This window comes from Conger conger, chromosome 1 (assembly GCF_963514075.1).
Source record: "Conger conger chromosome 1, fConCon1.1, whole genome shotgun sequence".
In the NCBI taxonomy this organism is placed as follows: Eukaryota; Metazoa; Chordata; class Actinopteri; order Anguilliformes; family Congridae; genus Conger; species Conger conger.
The window spans coordinates 18,643,333-18,664,674 of record NC_083760.1 but is presented as its reverse complement, the minus strand read 5'-3'; the positions used below and the strand labels follow the sequence as shown (position 1 = coordinate 18,664,674).

The window sequence follows — 21,342 nt, the reverse complement described above, 5'->3', positions numbered from 1 at the left end:
ATGTGACCACTAGGAGGCAGCATGGTACCAGATTCAGATTAGAGCAGGGCGCATTTTTGCCGGATTGCCTGCAGCACTCAGTGAGGCTTTGACACCCAACTGGGCTCCTTCTGGGTGATACACGGAGATGTGTAAATGACCATCTGCTTGGGACCGGCTAAAGTCTCTAATTTGTGGACATAATTAGTTAATTAGAAATAATGGTTTATTGAATGACTGAGGTGGGTTCAAACCCAGCAACGTGGGACCAGCCCTCATGATCAAATCAACATCACCGTTTCCACAGGCACATCTCACCTGTTTATGGTGAGTTCAAGAAATGCAGTTTTGCGTATAAGTACACTGGCTGATGTCCACTTTCTGCAAGTCCGGTACCCTGTCTGCGAAGGAATTCTGGTGTATTAGCCCTGCGTCTCTGGGATTTCTCATGTCCTTCTGAATTACTCTGGCCCTGTTCCACAGACTCTGCCCTCTCCAAGGTCACCCTCTCCCTCAGCCCAGTCCGACTGTCATTGCCTCCTTCCCAAGCCCACAATCCTTCACTGCCAGAGTCGCCCCAGTAACCAGCACAGAGGAGTGCGCGTCAACTGAGTCTGTGTGAGGGCGAGCTTCTGCCTCCTACACGATATTACGCTAAAACACTGTCACAGTCATGCGCATTGATATACACACTCCACCAAGCCGTTCCACAAAGAGTGTTATTGTTTTATTGTTATGCCATTAGCACTAAACAGCTATAAATGAGAGAACTGAACTATGATATGACATTTATATGCCGCAAGTCTCTGCAATAACAATGATAGCAATTTCTGTGATCTTTATCATCTTTTCTTGCAGTTCGATGAGCAGTAATCAGCAGTATAACACTCATCTTTAAAACCAATCACAGTTGTGTTTGCGAAGCCTTCTGCTACATTACGCCGTCGTTACACGGACCTGGCGTCGAACCCTACCTGCTTCAAAGCGCATCTTCCAGTCCTTGCTGTTGAAGTTGGTGTCCACAATCCCCCAGAAAATGTCGGCACCGTGGGGCAGGGAGAGGGCGTGCAGGAGCTGGGGCACAGCCAGGGAGGCCAGCTGGCAGAACTCGGACTTCAGCATACGCCACAAGCTGCAGGGAGCAGAGCCGGCTCATAAGACATGGAGCTACGCATGGAGCTACGAGCTACGCATGGAGCTAAACTCAAAGGCAGGTTCTACATACACTCAGTGAACCCTTTATTAGGTATGTATTAGACTTATTTTTTAGACATATTAAGTCATACTTCTACTGCTGTAGCCTATCCACTTGAGAGTTATGATGCGTTGTGTGTTCACAGATGCTCTTTTACATTACATTACATTATTGGCATTTGGCAGACGCTCTTCTCCAGAGCGACGTACAACAAAGTGCATACCCATAACCAGGGATAAGTGCGCTGAAAGACCCTAGAGGGAAGTACAATTTCAATTGACCCGTACAACAAAGATAAGGACCAGGGCCTTTTTTTTTTCTTTTTTTTTAAACAACAAATAAACAAACAACAAAGCAAAAGTGACCAAACTTAACTATCCAAATACTGCTTACCTAGCCAACTAAAAATACTGAAACACAACGTAAATCACAAAGACAACAATTAAGGTTCACAGGGAGGTAGGGAGGGATGGGGAGAGGTGCTGCTTGAAGAGGTGAGTCTTCAGTTTTGCGCTTGAAGGCGCTTCTTCTGCATACCACTGTTGTAATGTGTAATTACTTGCATTACTGTCACCTTCCTGTCAGCTTTGACCAATCTGGCCGTTTCCCACAGACCTCTCTCATTAACAAGGCATTTCTGTCTGCAGAACTGCTGCTCACTGGATGTTTTTTGTTTTTCACACCATTCACTGCAAACTCAAGTGAGATCAGCAGTTTCTGAGATACTCAAACCACCTTGTCTGGCACCAACAATCACTCCACGGTCAAAGTCACTGAGATCCCATGTGTTCCCCATTCTGATAGTTGATGTGAACATTAACTGAAGCTCCTGACCCGTATCTGCATGATTTTATGCATTGCCACACGATTAGATAATTGCATGAATAAGTAGGTGTTTAGGTGTTTCTAATAAAGTTTGCTGTATGTTCGCTTGGTCAAGTTGGGTTGCAACCTTAACATTCTATGATTCTCATAAAAGAGATGAGGAATTTATCACAAGGAGTCGAGGAGAGGAGCCACAGCGGCACGTGGAGGGCGTTCACCTGGGTATCAGCATCTTCTCCTGGACGTAGGCGAGGAACTGAGGGTGGTCTTTGCGAGCCAAGTACAGACACTCGCCGTGAAGACACAGGATTTTCAGGCAGTTCAGCATGTTGAAGAGGATGTCTGGTTCTTCAAATTTAGCCATTTCCTGGAAGACATGATGCACTGTTTAACCCTTTGGAGAGTATGTTTTTGCAATTTTATTTAAATATTCTATTGCCTTCAATTACCATTGAAATGTCCAATTACCTTACCTGTTACATCAGCATTAGACTGTTCAGTTACAAAATGTGTAACTGTATATTTTGATGCCGTTACAACTGTGTCAAATGATTAAAATGGACAAAAACCAAAGAAGGTCACCCTACCTGCAGTATGGTGTAAATAAGCTTTAGTGACACTGGCAGTTGCTGGTAGGAGAACTTCTTTTCAGCATTGTTCCTCAGGGCTGTGTGAGATAGATATGGAGGATTCAATAAGGAAAACCTATCAGCACATGGTCACAGAGGGGGCAGCATAATAACACAGTATATACAGAAAAGTATTCTAATATTCTAATATTTCTGACACCCCATATATGTCGGGATATAGTGGAATTTGTGGTTTATTATCTAAATATTTATTTCATTTACTTATTTGATTTTCATCAATGTCTTTGTTGAAACACTGGCTTTTTTTGCTTGAATTTGCTACCTAAATGAAAATGTACACTTTCGTTTCACCGCAGACACATACGAGGGTTGTCGGGGGAGTGGCTCTGGTTGCCAGGGTTGTCCGTCTGTCTGCTGGCAGGGTTGTCTCCCTCCTCAGGGCCTTGCTCCGTGCCGATGGAGAACTCAGCCCGCGGGAAGATCAGGGTGTCTTCCAGACTGTCTGTGGGCTCCTACAGAGGCAATCATTAATCAGAACCAATCATAAATCACCTACAAAAGAATGTCTTAAAACACAGCCATATGGAACAACAGTTAGCGCCATTATTTCTAGAAGCTGCAGAAAATAATTTTACGACAAAGCCATTTTAGGAGCAAAACTTTAGAGATACTTTTGGCATAATGAATTATAAAAGCTAACTGGCCCTCTGGGAACAAATAACAAAATGAAGCATGAAGCATCAATTCCATCAAGTTCCCATAGCGATAGGATCTTGGAAAAGAAACAATCAACCCTAAGTATGTCATGTGATAAGAGGGTCGACCTACAGTATAAGCAATGGGCATACTGTAGTGTTGAGTAGTTGATGAATAAACAGGAAAGTGAGCTAACAGGATGCGCGGTTGTGAGGAGGGAGAGGTTCTGTCAGGATATGTTCATTTGATGAGCTTGTGTGTACCAAGGGGCCAGCTTTCAAGCTACTCATTTCACCAATTGATATGAAGTCACGCCATTGTGATACCTATATTTTTGCTCAAAAAGCCTATTTTCCCAGTGGACTCTATTCATGTTTGACAGCAAATGAAAAATATGTACACCCATATACTGATGTTCAATCTATGCTACATATTTTGTATTCTTTTTAAATTATATTTTCTGAGGTCCAATTTTCCACCACGTACACTGACAACAATATAGCTGTTTTTATTTCCCAAAAAATGCTCATACCTAAAAAAAATCATTGCACCCTCATTTGGCAACTGACCAAGCGTTGCCTAGTTTGCCAATTGCCAAGTTTTCAGTGGTTCATCCACCGAAACATAGACTTTACCCTACGTTTTCTTCCTTGTGCATGTGACTAGGCTTCTGAACAAGGACACAACTGAGCATGAGCAGTGAGCAAACTGGCTGCCCTGTGTGGCAGAGTTTTCCCCCATTGGTTTCTACTGGTGTAACTGTCTCTGTATATTATACACCCTACGGTCCGTACGGACTCACCACCAGGCGGACCTCCTCCCGGGGGGCCAGTCTCTCCAGCAGCTCGCAGCCCAGTTGGTAGCACAGGATGCTGGACTGGCACAGGCTGCACTCCAGAGCCTTCTCGTCCTTCTGGCAGGTGTGCGAGCCACCCCACGGCGCCTGGAAGACGTTGTTAACGATGCCCATGATGTCCTTGGCCAGGCTGTTGTCCAGGCCCAGCGTAACGCCGTCGTCCTGCAGCTCCATCTGTCCCAGCAGTGATGTCACATTCCGTTAGTGATCTCAGTGCGCAGCGCGAGAGCTCTGTAGCCACTGACAGCAGTGTTATTAGGACTGTTACTAGTGCAACGGGTTCCAGATTGAGAGAGTCCGAGGTGGGATTTCAACCCAGGCCTCGCAATGATGTTATTTTGACTTTGAGGGTTATGTCATCAAGGACCGTTATCGCGGTAAGCCTTCGCCGCACTTCACCGTGCTTACTAGCTACCTAGCTGAGCTAACCCCGCTACACTAGCACTGTTTGCGCATAAAAGTGGGATTTTGGAAGACAAATTCAAATTCACACACAATTTCACACTGGTCATTTCACACCAGGGTACGTACACATGGAAAAATGCGCACATACCCATAATGGGACGGCTCACAGTATATTTGGACAGGTTACCTGCTTGAGGACGAGGTCGAACATGAGGATGAAGCAGCCCAGGTTCATGTCGTCGTCCTCGCAGTCCAGGTCGAGGGCGCAGTGGGCCGGGGCGTGGCCCAGGTTCTTAAAGGGGCTGCAGCGCAGGGGACTGCGGAACGGGCTGCGGAACGGGCTCGGGAAGGGGCTGAGGGTGCTGTGCTGCCCCCGCCTTCCGGGGTCCGACACCACGCTCACCTGCAAACACCACAGGACGCCTCTGACACAGAGCACTTCATCTCAGCCAGCAGCGGTCAAAGGGCAACTCAGCCAGGGGAGTATCTTAGTGTATCGTGTTGCTGCAATTGCTCACGTTTTTATGAAATAGAAAAATGTAGTTTGTTCTGCAGTGGCTGCCATAGCAACACAAATACCTAGGGAGCCAACAACAGAGGCTAGAAATGGTGCAATCGTAAATGTGTCCTTCCAGTCTGCTATTGGCTTAGCTGTAGCTTTGTTGAGAGAGCAGCACTGTGTAGGGAAGTGGCTTGTCTCTGCAGCATAAGTCCTTGGAAAGGTCTGTGGAAAAAGTCAGCGTGTGACTCACTGGAGGCAGGATCTCTTGGCCCGAATCCTCTCTCCTCGGGCCGGATGCCCTGTCACAGCCCCGCAAGCTCTTACCCTCCGAGGCCCTGTGTTTCCCGACAGGTCCGTTGCCCGCGCTTTCCTCTGATTGGCCAGCTCCTTCACCGAGTTCACTCCGTCAGAGAACATGCCAATCAGCAGCTGTAGGGGCACCACGATGTCCAGCTCTGATAGCACCTGCAGACATTCACACACACATACACACACACACATGCAACCACACACATAGACACACACACACACACAGACATGCACATACACACACACGCACCCACACATATAAACACACACACATACACACACACGCATAGACATGCACATACACACACACGCAACCACACATATAGACACACACACACACATAGACATGCACATAAACACACACACGCACCCATACATATAGACACACACACAGACATTCACATACACACGAACGCACATAGACACACACACGCACACACACACACACGCAAATAGACACACACACACACATGTTGTCATTAGAGGTTTTGACATATATACTGTTACTCATTTGAAAATATATCATCTCTTACTCACAACCTGTTACGCAATAATAAAAAACAGAGAATATGATGATAATTTTGGCACTGTGGGTTGTGACAGCACATAGAGCAGTGAATCAAAAGGCACAATCCCTCACAAAGAGCAATCGCTTTCTGGAGCAGTTTCATGCCAACAGTATGACCTAGATCCATATTCAGCACAATCCACACAGCCACAAACCACATCCAACGCTAAATTCCCCCATTCTGGCCCGGACAACCAGGCATAAATCAACAACCAAGCCCTTCGAGAGATTTTCAATATATCTTCTAAATCTGTATAAAATGCACATCTGACTTTGGTTGTGGGTTCAGTGTCTACACTGCATAGACAGACCCACTTAATGCAAATGTCGGACTCCGCAACGCATAAGCTTCAGATAAAGGCATGAGCTGGATGAAAGGACTCTCTAAGCAACCCCATTCTTTCACTCGGCTGCCCAGGGTGAACTGGCAGGATGTTGCAGTAAGCTGGCCCAGTGGGCTGTCCTGGGACATTGGTCTGGTGGAGCACTCACGTGGAGCCAGAGCAGAGCCTGCTCCTGGACTGAGGCAGGGTACCCCGTGAACCGGCAGCTGATGAACCCAAACATCTCCTCCATGGAAAACGGCAGTGGGCACAGCTCAATGTCAAACATCTTACTGCAGGGAGAGCAAGGAGGAAACCACAATTACTGCCTGCATCTATTGTAACAAGGGATTGAATGGTCTATCTGGGTATGAGCTGGTCAACAGGCATGGCCAAACTGGTCATAAAGCTGATATACTAGGTGGGTATGAGATGGTAAACGAGCTAGTGCTGGTAGCTTCTCTGAGATGTTTCAAAATATTGAGGTGGATAAACCATGTCCATCTGGGAGCTGGTCTGAACTGTTCAACCAACTAAACCATGTCAAGCATTGACCTGTTCTTAACTGGTCTACCAGTTGTTTTGAAACCTAGCTGTTTTTTTTCATCAGGGCACCCTGGTGATGTTGACAAAATGGTGCAAGGGGAGTGGAGACAGAAGGTGTGTGCTGTACCTGAGAACCTCCCGGAACTCCTTGAGCTGGTGGTCGGGCACCTCGGTGCGGATGGCCTCCAGCCATTCGGGCATGAAGCACTCCCAAAGCGGCTGGCTGATGACATTGTAGGGGATCAGGCAGAGGATCCGGTTCAGACCCTCTTTCAGCTGCGTCACAGTGGTGCATGACTTGTCCCAGTACCCTCCCACCTGGGGACACGCACAGTCACTCAGGATATGCCTGACAGCATACACTCACAGTACCAAAATAGTCCCGCGATCCCTCAGGCTAGCTAGAGCAGACCAGCTGGGGACACATTGAAGGCAGGCAGAAAACCGGAGAAGACTGGGCACAGACTAAGGTTGCCAGATTTAAAATTTGTCAAAACCAGACAGACTGGGTGGGGTGCTGTCAGAACCAATGGAGAGTGGATGAAGTGGGGAAAAAGAATATTACAAACTTGCGGCCAAATTTCAATCAATTCTTCTGACTGGTCATTTAATACTTGAAAATCAGACTTTCCAGTCCAGAAAGGGCATCTGGCAACCATTGCACGGACATGGAACACAGAATGAAATGGAAAACTGGGGAAACTAAAGACAGACAAAACTGGGGACAGGTGCAACACTAGAGGAAAAACAGGTGAGAGTGATTAAAGTAACACAGTGTTGAAACAGACAAACAGACATCACGGCTGTGTTAGGAGCCCTCATGGGAACAGCGATAAATTAGTGGGCCATGGTGTCTATTAATAAGAGCAGGCATAATTCAGACATGCTGGGGAATCATTTCAAAGGTATCCCAAAAGCCCTTAGGTCCAGAGCACATTGCTCTTCCAAGAGGTATTGGCACAACTATTTTTGCAATGGTAAGAGAAACAGTATGCGAGTATATATTTAATTATTGTAGTGTGCTCACTAACAAAAGGGTCCCTAATATTTGGGCGACAAATGAGACATACGTAAATGGAACATAATTAGTTGCAGAGGTAATTATTTGGTTGTTTTCATTTGCAGTTAAATAATTTAGTTTTTACTGAAACTGTTGATTTGTACAGCCAAAACGGAAATCAAAATGGCTGCTGTAGCCAGTGTGGGAGGTGTAAAGAAAATAAGAGGGGAAAGTTAGCAGCCATGACACCTTGTGCCCTTCTCATTGAAAACTGCTAAAGCTAAGCAGTTCTAGGCTTGGTTAGAACTTGGATGAGAAACCAGCTGACTTGCTGCTAGAAGTGGTGACAGTAGGTCAGGAGGGTGCAATCTTCCCTCAACACAAAATAAATAACCCAATACCTTAGCACAGTAATGGGGCACTATTCTGTTGAAGGTGTCATCCTGCAGATGAGGTCCTGGCTTACTTTTGTCATTATAGATCCCGTGTGCCTTTTTGAAAGAGTAAGGGTATTAGCCCTGGTGTCCTTTCAACTCCCACAAACTGTCTCTCTACATCTGGCTGCCTAATCACCCCACCTAGCTAGCCCCTGCTTGGCTATATAATCCCTTTGTATTCCCTCTCCACTTTGATTCCACAGGTTGTCACTGTAACAGACCAAAGCTGAGCTGATCAGTTGCTTAAATTAAAAGAATACTGTTTTGGCCATCTCATTACCAAGCATAGGGGATGGAATGCCTCTTAATGTTGAGGGCCTGTGAGTTATGACGCTATGAATGGGGACCCCATTTTTATATTATTATACACTCACTGAGCACTTTATTAGGTAGACCTGTAGACCAGCTTGTTAATGCAAATATTTAATCAGCCAATTATGTGGCAGCAACTAAATGCATACCAGCATGCAGACATGGTCAAGAGGTTCAGCTGACATTTCAGACCAAATGTCAAAATGGGGAAGAAATGTGATATAAGTGACTTTGACTGTGCAATGTTTGTTGGTGCCAGACAGGTTGGTTTGAGTATCCCAGAAACGGCTGATCTCCTGGGATTTTCACACACCACAGTCTCTCGAGTTTGCAGAGAATGGTGTGAAAAACTAAAGACATTGAGAGAGCAGTAATTCTGCAGGAAAAAATGTGTTGTTAAAGAGAGAGTTCAGTGGAGAAGGGCCAGACTGGTCAAAGCGTTCACGGCGGGGCGGACAGAGGAACCAGAAGCAGAGACAGGGGTGTGGAAAATGGCAGGTTTACTAGCAGGTGAAGGGGCAGACAGAGCATAGTCAAAAAGCAGGCCAGGGTCAAAAACCGGGGGGTCAATCCAATAAGGCAGAGGTACAGAAATCCACAACACACAATGAATAGTCCAGGGAAGCAGGCAGGGGTCAAAACAGGAAATCCACAAAAATACCCAAAGGCAAGGACTAGGAAACAAGGCAAGGAAACAAGGGGGCTAGAACTGGGGGAAGGGATGAAGGGCTCAGGACTCAAAACAGGACAAGATAAACTAGCAGCGTGCAACTGAAATGGACAGGTATAAGTACACAGGGAAATGAGACAAACTAGGCGGGGCATGGGAGTGAGGGCAGTCTAACAAATAAACATCAGGTGAGACACATGAAAGGGTAATAGGACAATAACGAGGGGGAAACGAAAACGCAGACTGGATTCACAAAGACACACATGTAATACAAACGGGAACAGACAATTTGCAAAGAATCAGGAGATGCAGATATGGAGAGACAGGTGCGAATACTTCGCTGAAACTAAGCAAGTAATCAGTAATAGAATAGGGAGGCGGAGTTACAGAACAGAATTGAAACCGGAGATGCGTTAGTAAGTTAGTTAAATGATTTAAATTACAAATACCCAAAACTAGTGAATGTTAGTTTGTTCGTTTGACAAACATATTAGTGTGTTAGTATAATTAGTACTGTACAACTTCTATGTTAGTTGGGATTAGTATATTAGTGCTATGTACAAACATGAAATGGAGAGAAAGCAGGAAGTAAGGAATGCAAGATTGGAAGGAAGATTGAACCCCCGGAACTACCGTAAACACCCGAATAGTGGGGCACGCAGACAAGGGAGTAGTAAACATTCAGACTCAGACATCACAGGGGAAGACGAGTGCAAAGACTAATGAATATAAACAGAAAACCAGACATAAATATGAAAAATAATAAATTACAAGAATAATGATAATAAACAATGATAAACTAACACACAGAACACAGGAACATAACAAAAGCTGACAGGAAGGTGACAGTAATGCAAATAACCACACATTACAACAGTGGCATGCATAACAGCATCTCAGAACACACAACGCATCAAACCTCTAAGTGGATAGGTAAAAAAAATAAGTCCAATAAATACCTAATAAAGTGCTCACTAAGTGTATGTCCACTCATGTCAAACTTACACTCACAAATTCCCTCACACTCACGCTCACGCCTCGACTCACCCGGGCAAACTCCACCGGCTTGGGCAGCAGGCACATGACCATGACGTCGAAGCGCACGTCGCACACCGTCTTCAGCCACTTGGTGACAAACTGCGGCTTGAGCTTCTCCACCAGGCTGCCCACCTCATCGTCCATCATGTAGGCGGTGGAGTGGAACCACTGGAACACCATGCTGACCAGCCGTGCCAGGCTCTCCGTGGGCGTGTTCTCGCTGGGCGTGCAGAGACTCACCTGCGGGAGCAGGAGGAGCTGGTGTGACTCTCAGAAATGAGGCGACAGTGGAGGTACATTTTTGTTCTTCATGGATCTAATTTCTGTAATGGTAAATGGTTGGAATTTATATAGGCTATGTTATAGCACACTGGACACTTCGACACACCCAGGGCGGTATCGAACCTGTAACCCTCCGACTGTATCGTGAAAGTACAGTAATGTTCTCTTTGGGTAGAAATGAGGATGTTTTCCAAGCAAAAAAGGTACAAATTAATTATATATTGCTGACATGTGGTCCACATTTATGTAAATATTGTCTACAGCCTTAGAGAGAAGCATTTGTACATTTTTAGGCACTTTTTCTGGCTTTATTTTTGAGAGTCCATAGAGGCAGAGCCATAAGCTGTGATGTTTCCATACAGTATGAGAGCCAGAAACCACAGAATTCTTTGATACAGCACTGTACAGCGCTGAGGACATTAATGTCAGTAAGTATTACTGACGGATGTTACATGGTGGAGCCACATAAGAACCCAACCAGTCTATCTAGCACAGGACCAAGGTCACTTTCACAGAGGGGTAATCCATCTCCCGCCACAAGATATAAAATTTCAATATAGCAAAACCCCGGACCCAGCATCGAATGACAAATTACAGCACAGAATTATTCAATACAATTCACAACACCGCATAGCTCAGAATGACAAAATACATTTCATAGTAATACTAGTGGTTCTCTACCACACAACAACAGACCACGACGCAGAATAATAAGACTGCTATCGTACTTTTCCACTGAGAAACTAAAAAAATCAACCTTTGTGTGCCAAAGTAGTAAGAGCCAGGAAGCAGATGCCCATTACAGTGTGACTGCCAAGGTGACCCAGTTTGCCAGCCTTGTTATATTGATTTTTAAAATACAGATATTTTACACAGTGGCTTTAAGTGACGCAGTAGCCTACACCAGGGACGCTGGGACGACATCGCGAAAACTTAGCCAACTGAGCCGTGTACTGGTTGCTACTGTTGACTGAGCACAACCAACGATAAAGACATGAAAGTTTTAGTTTGAGTCGCGGTGAACTCGGGTTAACCGCCAAGCGCACGGAACAGCGGTGGGATAAGAGTCTCACCAGGAACCAGATGCCGAACTGACTGAGCAGCCTTTGGTCATGCTGGTCGTCCTCTTTGTTGTCGAAGTCGATGTTGTCCAAGGAGTGGTGGGATGCTGACAGGCCCATCTGTCGGCGTTTGTTCATCTCGTACTCCCGCAGCTCTGCGTGGATCTCCGCTTCCTTCAGCAGGCTGGTCGCGGTGTCCAGTCACCGCCATTATGTGTGTGTAGAAATCGAGCATGGTTGGAGATCAGTGCTAGCGTATCATCAAGGGGGGGATTGTAGGGGAAACAGCGTTAATGTGCTCAATTAGCCAATGTACAGTACGCCTATTTTTGTCTGGAGGTTGAATTGCCTCCTCGAAAGCTTGTTTGACTCTTACCAGGCCTTCAGTGTAAATAAGGATTTCAATCTTACATGACCTGCCTGGTAAAGTAAAGGTAAAATAAAAATGAGCCTAAATAGCCTAGGCTACCTTTTGGACATTTAAGAAGAGCACATAGCCTACATGTAGTGGCATTTATTTATGTACCATCGAAAAGCTAAAGAAACAAAGATTGAAGAATCAGTCTGGCCAATTAATTGCTCCTCGCTCAAAGACCAGGGAGAAGAGGAGGGTGGGTTTGCGGTAACCCTGAAGTGTCAGTAGTTTTTTTTGTCAGTGACAAGATTTCATGAAAAGTGTTCTGGTCCGGACTATAATTAGATAATTTTGAGTGACAATGGTTGCTTATCACTCTTGTAAATGAGCACAGATTTGCTGGTTGTGTAATATTTTCATAGTTTTGACATAACTTAATATCTCCCATTTTTTATTTGTGACAGATGTGGAGCTGTTGGAAACAGTTCAGGAATGCAGATAGGCCAGGTGTTTTAACTAAAAATCTCAGGGTCTATTTCACAGACACAGATTACGCCTAGTCCTAGACTATATACACTTGGAGATTGGAGGAATGGAGATTCTCCATACAAAACTCTATGAATCTGTGATCAGCTTTATTGGAAAATAGTAACTAATTGTTTACAAAGAAAAAAGTTTTTCAAACATTTCACAGTTTCTTTTTGTTAAACTTTCCCACTTTTTTTACAAGTTCAATCAACTGCATGCTTCATCTTTACAAGCAACCAGTCATTGTGCATTCTCATGTTTTACATTTATGCACATATTGAACCTTTAACTAATTTGTTATGACTCAACCAAATGAATAAGTGCGCCCCAGAGACGATCTCCATGGACTGCACTGTCTAATTGGCCAGTGAAGCAATGGGCAAATGAAACTGAGAAAGTTTCATGAAGACATAAAATGAAATGTGGCTATTTTAATAACAACAAAAACGTTCTGGTGAAAAATGGTGCACGTGCAAACGGTTCAGTCATTAGACCTGCACCATTTCTGAAGAGTGGGTTTTGAAATACTATATCAATATCTTACACAAACCTCTCTTATTTCTAAGAGGCCATGGGTAATCACAATATACTTGCTGGATGTTAGCTATCCTGTATAATATTATTTGGACATTGCTTGTGGCAGTGGGAGTTCTTGTGAGAGGAAATAAAATATTTGAATCTCCGCAGCATGATCTGGGATTTGTGATGCCTGAAATGGTAAAAGTATCGACTCCCTCTTTTACTAAGGCTGAAACCAGCCTGGGCTTCAAATGGGTTTTATAGCTCTGGTGCATGACATATTACTCAGGAAAAGTATTTCAAAAATGAAGATAAAGGAAAATGCTACGAATTATATACAGTACATTTGCTCCAACTAATGAATGCCATTAATGTCATGCAGTAAATAATAATAATAATGATTATTATTTCAATGCCTTGAAATGTCAACATCTTTAATTATGTTTGATTACACTGTAATGCACTGTCTAAATCTTTGGAGGAAGTCTTCTTTATTATTGTAAATAAGTCATTGTGTACCATTATTAATATGAGTGACTGTTGTCATAAAAAACTAACTTTGGCGTTGAAAAGGTCACAAACACAGCACTGAAAATGTAATGCTACACAACTGTAGCATTGAAGTGTGTTAGAGGACTAGTAAATACAATTTCCTTGCCTTAAATAGGGTTACTTAAACTGAAACGTGCCACAGAGAAAACGTGCTACTGAAGAGCAGGAGGGAGGGCCGGCTGTTGTTCTATGGTAGCTTGCGGGCTTGTTGATAGAGGATCGTCATTACCTCACCACAGCCTCCACAGTGCACACCAGCTCCTCGGCTCCACATTCGCGCGTGTTGATGGGCGGGGGGGACGTCTGGTAGAGGTGGGTCTCCGCTGAGGCCCCCACTTCGCTGCTGTGGTGGTTGACATGGCAACGCTTGCAATAGCGAACGGGGCGGTTGCCATGGCGCCCACAGCAACCGGCTGAGAAGCAGGTGACGACCGCTCTCCTGACGTGGGAGCTGCAGTTCTGTCGGAGAGAGCGGGGGAAGGGGAGGGGGGGAGGGGAGGAACATGGTACAGAACTATTGCTGGAAAGATACGCCATCATCTGCTCTCAGCTAAAAAGCCATCAGGTTATTCAGACATTTACATAGAGATTCTGCAACTGGCAGCGTAAACTATATGTTCGAATTAGTAAAAGAAGACCCATCTTAACGATATTAATTCTTGGGGGAATATCGTCTTAGATCATTTTAACTATTGATTACGGCTTCATTTATCATTTTCGGTCACCTCCTGGGAGATGACCAGCAGCCGTCCGCAGTATTTTGGGGTAATTGGTCTCTCTGATTTCGCATGAATTATTCACTTGGAAATGCAATGTTCTGAAACTGGACGGTTAGCAAAGGTCAGTCTTTCATTGGCCATGAAATTAAAGACTTTAAAGTTGCCAATAGCCACGTGTTTTTGCTCCCTTTTTCTCAGATAGAGAGAAGACATTTTGGGTTGCCACTGCTTCAAAATGGAACTGGAAGGGCATTATGTGTGCCCCTGAAGAGAAAATCAACAGACACATTTTTATTCGCATGAAAATGAGTTTATAAAGGATCAGCTCGCTGGAGAAACAGAACTGTGAGAATGGAGCATGGATAATGTAGCCCACTGAGAGCTGATACAGGAAAGCGGGAGAGAGATGGCTCTGTTACTTTTTTGTGCGCATCAAGGTGTCAAGGGACTAGAAATATTGTTCTGAAAGTGAGAAACAAACATGTCCCCATGGTGTCTCGCTTTTCTAAAAATAAAATGGCTGGCAATCGGGATGTGCTTAATCTGTTCAGTCACTAAACCCTGCCCTATTTCAGAGGTGCATTACCACCAATCAAATTATCTGATCTTTTCCCCCTCTGTACTTTACAAAGGCAACAGATATGGATCAGCCTACAGAAGGATAGATAGTGCTGTCTCTCCCCTTCCAGAAGTCATTCAGCTGGGCTGTGTTTCTTAGTCTCCTGTTTTTCAGACTTTGCTCCACTTTTTGAGATGGGTCAAAAAACAGTGTTTAATAAGGGCAGAAATAATAGAGGTTTCACAGTTACGGAAACCTGAGAGCAAAATGCACTGCAATTCCACTTGGCAGGGTCAGTTATTCATGTTCCTTGTCATTGTTTTGGCAGTTTTTCTCCAATAAAAAATTGCCTTAGCTTTAAAAGAATGTGCAGACATCCCCTATAACAGAATCAGGTTGCTTATCACTGCTTTCAGAAAAAGCCGGTTTTATTTAAAGAGAGGTAGTGGATTAAAATGGCTGGATGACCCAGCGTGGAGGACAGCTGCATTGTGTGTCAGCCCAATGGCTGCTCAGATGATACCTGAGATTAGCACCCCCACGGCTTTGTGACCGTGGAAACCTGGAGGAATGTCAGACCTCTGGGTACTGTTCTGGAACAAACATCATGCCCTTCCAGTTCAATTAGAGAGATAGCCCCATCGCGGGAGTAATAGAGAGTGTTTCAAAATGCAGAGGAGTGATTACACAACCAATGCTGAGCCTTATTATCAACGGTAAAATATGTATGAATGTAAGTGTGTATGTATATACAATAAATACACATGCACATACGCATACAGTACATGGGTTATCCTGTCTCGCAGCACACCCTGAAGCAACATTCATGGAATGAATAATGTTTTTACTATGAATGCTCTTACCACACTATGTTAATGCTTAGCAAAATCTCTGTTTAGCTAAATCTCTAGCCGCATATCTTAATAAGGTTGACACTGCAACCTAAAGATACATTTAATGTAATTTTATTCTAGATTAAAGTACCTTGAAAAATTATTCCATATGTGCATGCCTACAGAATTGTTAATTACTAGGTTTTTCACCAGAGACTGAAACAAAGACATGCAATGTGCTACTCATGGATGGATTGAAGTGCAGCTAATGCTAATGCACCCATAAACTATAACATGGGCTTTCAGAATCAGAATCAGAATCAGAATTCACTTGATTTGCCATGCAGTTTTTGCGTACAAGGAATTTGCTGTGGTATGTGGGTGCATGCAGACAGCATAAAGAATAGTGCAAAAAATAGAAACATAGATATAAAAATGAGGTGGAATGTAATGTAGAATATAAATTTAAAAAAATAAAAAATAAAAATATTATAACATGATATTGAAGTGGGGTGTGAGAAGTATTATTAAAGTGCAAAATATAAAATATAAAGTCTATGGGGACAGGATAAGAGTCTGTGACAATGGGGGGTCCCGGGCCTAGTTGACATTAATCACAGGGAGGCGTTGATGTAACGTTTCTTACATACAATGCATTGTGTGGAATGCCATCTCTCAGATTACAATAACTTTCAGTCATGTGCATTTAATCAGTATTACACCTTGATGTATTCTTTTCTTTTCATTATCTAGTATAATATTACAGGGGCATTGATTGAGCTGTGTATACAAGTGTTTGATGTGGAATTTGGTTTTGTGCCAGACTCGCATTAGGCCACATGGATGCATTTCTGAAAGTGGACATTTTATCCACTTAATTCTGTTTCTCAGATGGAAAACATTACAATAAGCAACCTTTCATTTTACAGGAATGCAGTTTATACTTAAAATGTACCAAGGGGCAAAATATCTTTCAGTACATCCTTCAGTGAACGAGGTACAGCAGAATGTCTGCTAATGTTTAAACTGTGATACTTGAGCAGGTGGGGTGGTCAATAAGAAATAAGACAATAAGCTAAATGAGGTCAAATAGCCACAGCACCATAGCAACCATGTCACACGGGACACTTTCAGGCAGCGAGAGCAGAGGGCATTGGAGAGGTAGAGTCAGGGGACACCTTCCAGACCGTGGGGACACCGAATAAGCCCTCCAGCCAGCCTGATCAATACTAGCAACCAGGGTAATCAATCCCTAGTGACATATTACCCAGAGCCATAGGGGAAATAACTGTTAGTTCCCAGTAGCACAGTAGCCAAAGGGGAAAATCCAATCCACATTTACACATCTACAGTACATTCATCCATTATCTGAACCCGCTTATCCTGAACAGGGTCGCAGGGGGGCTGGAGCCTATCCCAGCATACATTGGGCGAAAGGCAGGAATACACCCTTGACAGGTCACCAGTCTATCGCAGGGCACACACACCATTCACTCACACACTCATACCTAGGGGCAATTTAGACTCCCCAATCAGCCTAAACTGCATGTCTTTGGACTGTGGGAGGAAACCGGAGTACCCGGAGGAAACCCACGCAAACCCGGAGAGAACATGCAAAATCTGCACAGAGAGGCCCCGGCCGACGGGGATTCGAACCCAGGACCTCCTTGCTGTGAGGCAGCAGTGCTAACCACTGCACCATCCGTGCCGCCCACCTACAGTACATTTTAATGTTAAATATTCTATATACGTAACATAACCATGTATTTACCTATGCATTGTGCTGTAGTGATTTGTGATTCATTTGAATCATTTTAAATATGGAATGTGAAGTGAATGACGGCAAGACAATACGAACATGCACACTCACACATGCACACATGCAAATGAACTCACACATGGTGCTTCTCAGAGCTTACCTTCTTCTGACAAATGGCAGATATCTCTGCTGTAAGGATGAAGGCAAAGATGGTTTTAGTACGACAAACATATTGCAGTAATCTGGGCTCACCAGACAAAGTGAGCTATCACCCAACAGTTCAGTAATCTGGTGCACCCAGAATTTCTCTGTGTACAGGTATGTTAAGTATACTGTAAATGTACACATGAGCAGTGCACTTTCATCATCCCTGCTGCAAAAAACAGCTCAAGCTAGATTTTGAAACAGCTGGTAGCTGTTTAACCAGTTCAAACCAGGTCCGTACTCAACAGAGTTTGACCACCTCAAGCTATGTTTTGAAACAGCTGGTAGGTGGTCATTTCAAGCTGGACATTGCTGGATTTTACACCAGAAATGGTGTTCCTTTTTCTGCATAGTTTGCCCATTGTATTCAAATAAGATGGAAAAGAAGAACATTTCTCATGAAAGGTTGATTGAGGACATAAACCCTTTCACTTTATGCCTAAAGACCGGTGAGATACTGTTTATAAATGTCATCCATGCCATCATCTCTCCTGACAGCCAGCTATCTTTTATTCATGCACTGCCTGGCCGGCATGTGTGAGTGTGTGAGGGAGTACAATGTCAGACTCTATTTATGTGTGTGTGTGTGTTGCGCTACAGGGAAAGAGGAAAATAGAGGGGAAGACTATAACACTCACCTTGTGGCAAGAGCACATCAAGAAGCCACTCGGCATGGTCCCTGCAGGGGCACACACACAAATGCATTAAATATGTCTGTGTGATGGACTGGCTTTAGAGGGTCACTCAGGTCACTAAAGGCCATTTCAGTCCATGTGCTGGGAGTCCGTACATGTTTCCATAGAAATACTGTACCAGGTGTACACAGAGCTACTACAGCTTCTGCCAGTGGAATTACAATAGCTTTTTTTCCTGTCACTAAAAATGATTAGTTTTAAATCTTTTTTTTTTACCATTTAGAGATACTTTGCTCTATTTTTACTGCAATTGTATTTTCAGTCAGTTGTGCACATTCCAGGCTATTGTTTGTGGATAGAAGACACTTCTGTTCTTCCAGTAACCTTGCGGCAACACAGATGTTGTCATCTCCTGACTGCAGTCCAATTCCCCTCTGATCAGTAGCTACTCTGCAGAGCCAATGCCAGGTTATTACTGGGGCTGACACGCTCTTTGTGCTCTCCGTATGACAGACACCAGCTGGCCCTGTACCTATTAGATTAGATACACACGCACGCATGCGCGCACACGCACACATACACACACACACATATACACGAGCGCACACATATACACAGCTACCGCTCTAGGGCTCCCTGACACATGCAGACTGGAAGTTTCACGCTAGTCGTCTGCATCTCCTCTGTTGAAATTGATCTCGGCAGTAATCCTCACACACAGCAAGCTGACAGCCTTTCTCGGTCTAGCCCTTTCTTTCATAATACCCTATAGATTTTATTCCCTAGATGACAAGGACATTTCAATGCTTCCTGTAATACCCTTGGGTGACTAAAGCAGCATGGGGAATGATATCATCGTGACGCCGGGAGGAGTTGTGTTGCCGTGGCAATGATATTCTATCGGGAGCAGAATAGTCTTTAGACGGATGATAGGTTGGAATTGGAAATGGATGGAAAAGCCCAAATCAATCACTCGTGTGGATGTGCAATCTATAGCAGCGGCATCTCAACCTACCCTGCGATTCTCTGGCTGCATTCCTCGCATATGTAGAGCGGAGGGGGCTTGTCTCCCAGAGCGACAGAAAGGGTAGGGTCGATGCACATCTGTAAGCGGATGACAATAACAGCTGCATGCTCCGTATTCCATTACATTACATTATAGGCATTTGGCAGATGCTCTTATCCAGAACGACGTACAGCAAAGTGCAAAGTGCATACCAATAACCAGGTACAAGTGTGTTGAAAGACCCTAGAAGGAAGTACATTTTCAAGTGCTATGAATACAAGAAAGATAAGGACTTGGGCCTTGTAGATTAATCTGACAATGGATTATATATATAAAACCGTTTTTATATAACACAACGCAAAATAATGATATACACCTGTGTGGGAAAGTTCAGAATCCACGCCCTGGGCCTGCCTCCCCACCTTGTTCGGCACATATGCCATGGTCAGTGTATAACCGGGACATACTGTAGCTTCGTTTCAGGTGACAATGCTTGGCTCACATCTTCAGACGGTGTCGTTTACAGAGCTGGCTAGCTGGAGCCCCACCTCAGGCAATATGGGGTCATCGCTTCCAATTAAGAAGCCAGGCGGTAATTGAAATCCAACCCCGTGCTTTTCTAATTGCGGGCTCCACTGCAGCTCAGAGCAGACGAGCAGGAAATAGGCCCACGTGACTGTCGCAGCATTTCTCTATCTCATTAATGAAGTAAACGGTAGCTTTGTTTTGTGGAGAACTGTCAGTGATGTTTTATGTTCGAAGGTGACCCACGTCTTACAACGTTCAGTAGGAATCTCAGATATAATATACACTATGCTGTGTATGATGTGATGAATTTACTCAGTTGCCCTCGTATTTTATCTACCTGGATGAAAACACCAAGGTGTGAGCTATAGACCAGGACAGGAGTGTGAGACAGATTATGGATGTGCCAGACACGGTGTGTACCTTCACGGCAGGCTTGTTTATGGCGTTGTGACACTCCATGTGCTGGCAGTGGATGGGGTTCCAGGCTGTGGGCACAGGGGAGGAGTGGAGGCCAAAGTGAGATCCAACCAGCCCTCAACACATTGATCCCTGGGGTCACAAACTGAGTTTTTCTTACCTCAGCTTTTAAAATTATACAGACAGCACTGATCCCATATAGAGACCAAGAGCAACACTGGTGGATTAAAATGAATCGTTGCAATATTATATTAATCACCAGCACAGTGTGCCTTTCTTTATTTTGCAGCCGTCAGTTCAATATTTATTAACGCATTAATGATTTACTTAGCCACGAGCTGACATGCTGCTCTGTCACGCGACTCAGTCACAAAGCACTTCACATTTCCCATTGCGACCACTCACCTGTGTACTGTAGTCCTCTGTACTCACTGATTGCACCAGGAGGCTTGAGGTTGGGCCAGTAATGGAAAAGCATTTGAACAGCTGGGGGCTTGACTTGGGATGGTCCGTAGGATATGACATATAGCAAGTCCTGAAAAACACACCAGGGAAAGTATTCTAAAAATGTCGTATTAGTGTGAGAGACATAGCAGGTGATTTATAATTCACAGCCAGTATTACCCCGACAAGGTGAATGCCCTCTAATTGCAATATTAATATTAAAAGGTGCCCCCCTACACAAATTCTGAATTCAGTTACATGACCCTTACCTTCCATACTTCCTGTTTGTGCTTCATAAGACATTCCAGCAGCTGACAGTGGTAGACTGAAAGCGGAAAAAGGAATTCACCGGAACGTAAAGCTATAGAACAATATTCAACAGAAATGTACTGCATTCAAATTATACAATTTTACGCAAGTCCTAGGGACATCCCATTTTGGGCGGAAAGATCCGGTGTGCTGTCGTGTTTATGGGGCTTACCAGGGTTTGAGGTGTACTGCATAGCAATCATTAGCATAGAGGAGGCAGAGAGATTGACGTAGGCTGGGACGCCCCCCTCTCTTCGAGTGGAGCCCACTAAACAACACAAAAACCCAGGTCAAACCCACATGTACGTATGTCATTGATTTATGTAATTCAGCTGCTCCAAAAAAACATCCTTTCTACATAAGCCCCCAACACGCAAGCTG

General features: G+C 44.3%; 1 protein-coding gene across 4 annotated transcripts in view; it reads right to left on the bottom strand.

Annotated features, from left to right (window-relative positions):
- The window catches only part of LOC133138705 (protein unc-79 homolog), a 58,523-nt gene that overhangs the window by 25,451 nt on the left and 11,730 nt on the right, over positions 1-21,342 (bottom strand). For all 4 annotated transcript variants that reach the window (XM_061257676.1, XM_061257685.1, XM_061257694.1 and 1 more), the window contains exons 5-23: positions 21,134-21,229; positions 20,922-20,977; positions 20,614-20,743; positions 20,212-20,276; positions 19,273-19,361; positions 18,261-18,301; positions 17,579-17,607; positions 13,778-14,007; positions 11,607-11,778; positions 10,261-10,491; positions 6,922-7,112; positions 6,418-6,541; positions 5,373-5,513; positions 4,734-4,949; positions 4,088-4,315; positions 2,954-3,101; positions 2,587-2,666; positions 2,218-2,366; positions 954-1,111 (exon numbers count right to left, since the gene is read on the bottom strand). In XM_061257676.1, the coding sequence (XP_061113660.1) occupies positions 954-1,111; positions 2,218-2,366; positions 2,587-2,666; positions 2,954-3,101; positions 4,088-4,315; positions 4,734-4,949; positions 5,373-5,513; positions 6,418-6,541; positions 6,922-7,112; positions 10,261-10,491; positions 11,607-11,778; positions 13,778-14,007; positions 17,579-17,607; positions 18,261-18,301; positions 19,273-19,361; positions 20,212-20,276; positions 20,614-20,743; positions 20,922-20,977; positions 21,134-21,229 (2,574 nt within the window). The remainder of the gene's footprint in view (positions 1-953; positions 1,112-2,217; positions 2,367-2,586; positions 2,667-2,953; positions 3,102-4,087; positions 4,316-4,733; positions 4,950-5,372; positions 5,514-6,417; positions 6,542-6,921; positions 7,113-10,260; positions 10,492-11,606; positions 11,779-13,777; positions 14,008-17,578; positions 17,608-18,260; positions 18,302-19,272; positions 19,362-20,211; positions 20,277-20,613; positions 20,744-20,921; positions 20,978-21,133; positions 21,230-21,342) is intronic.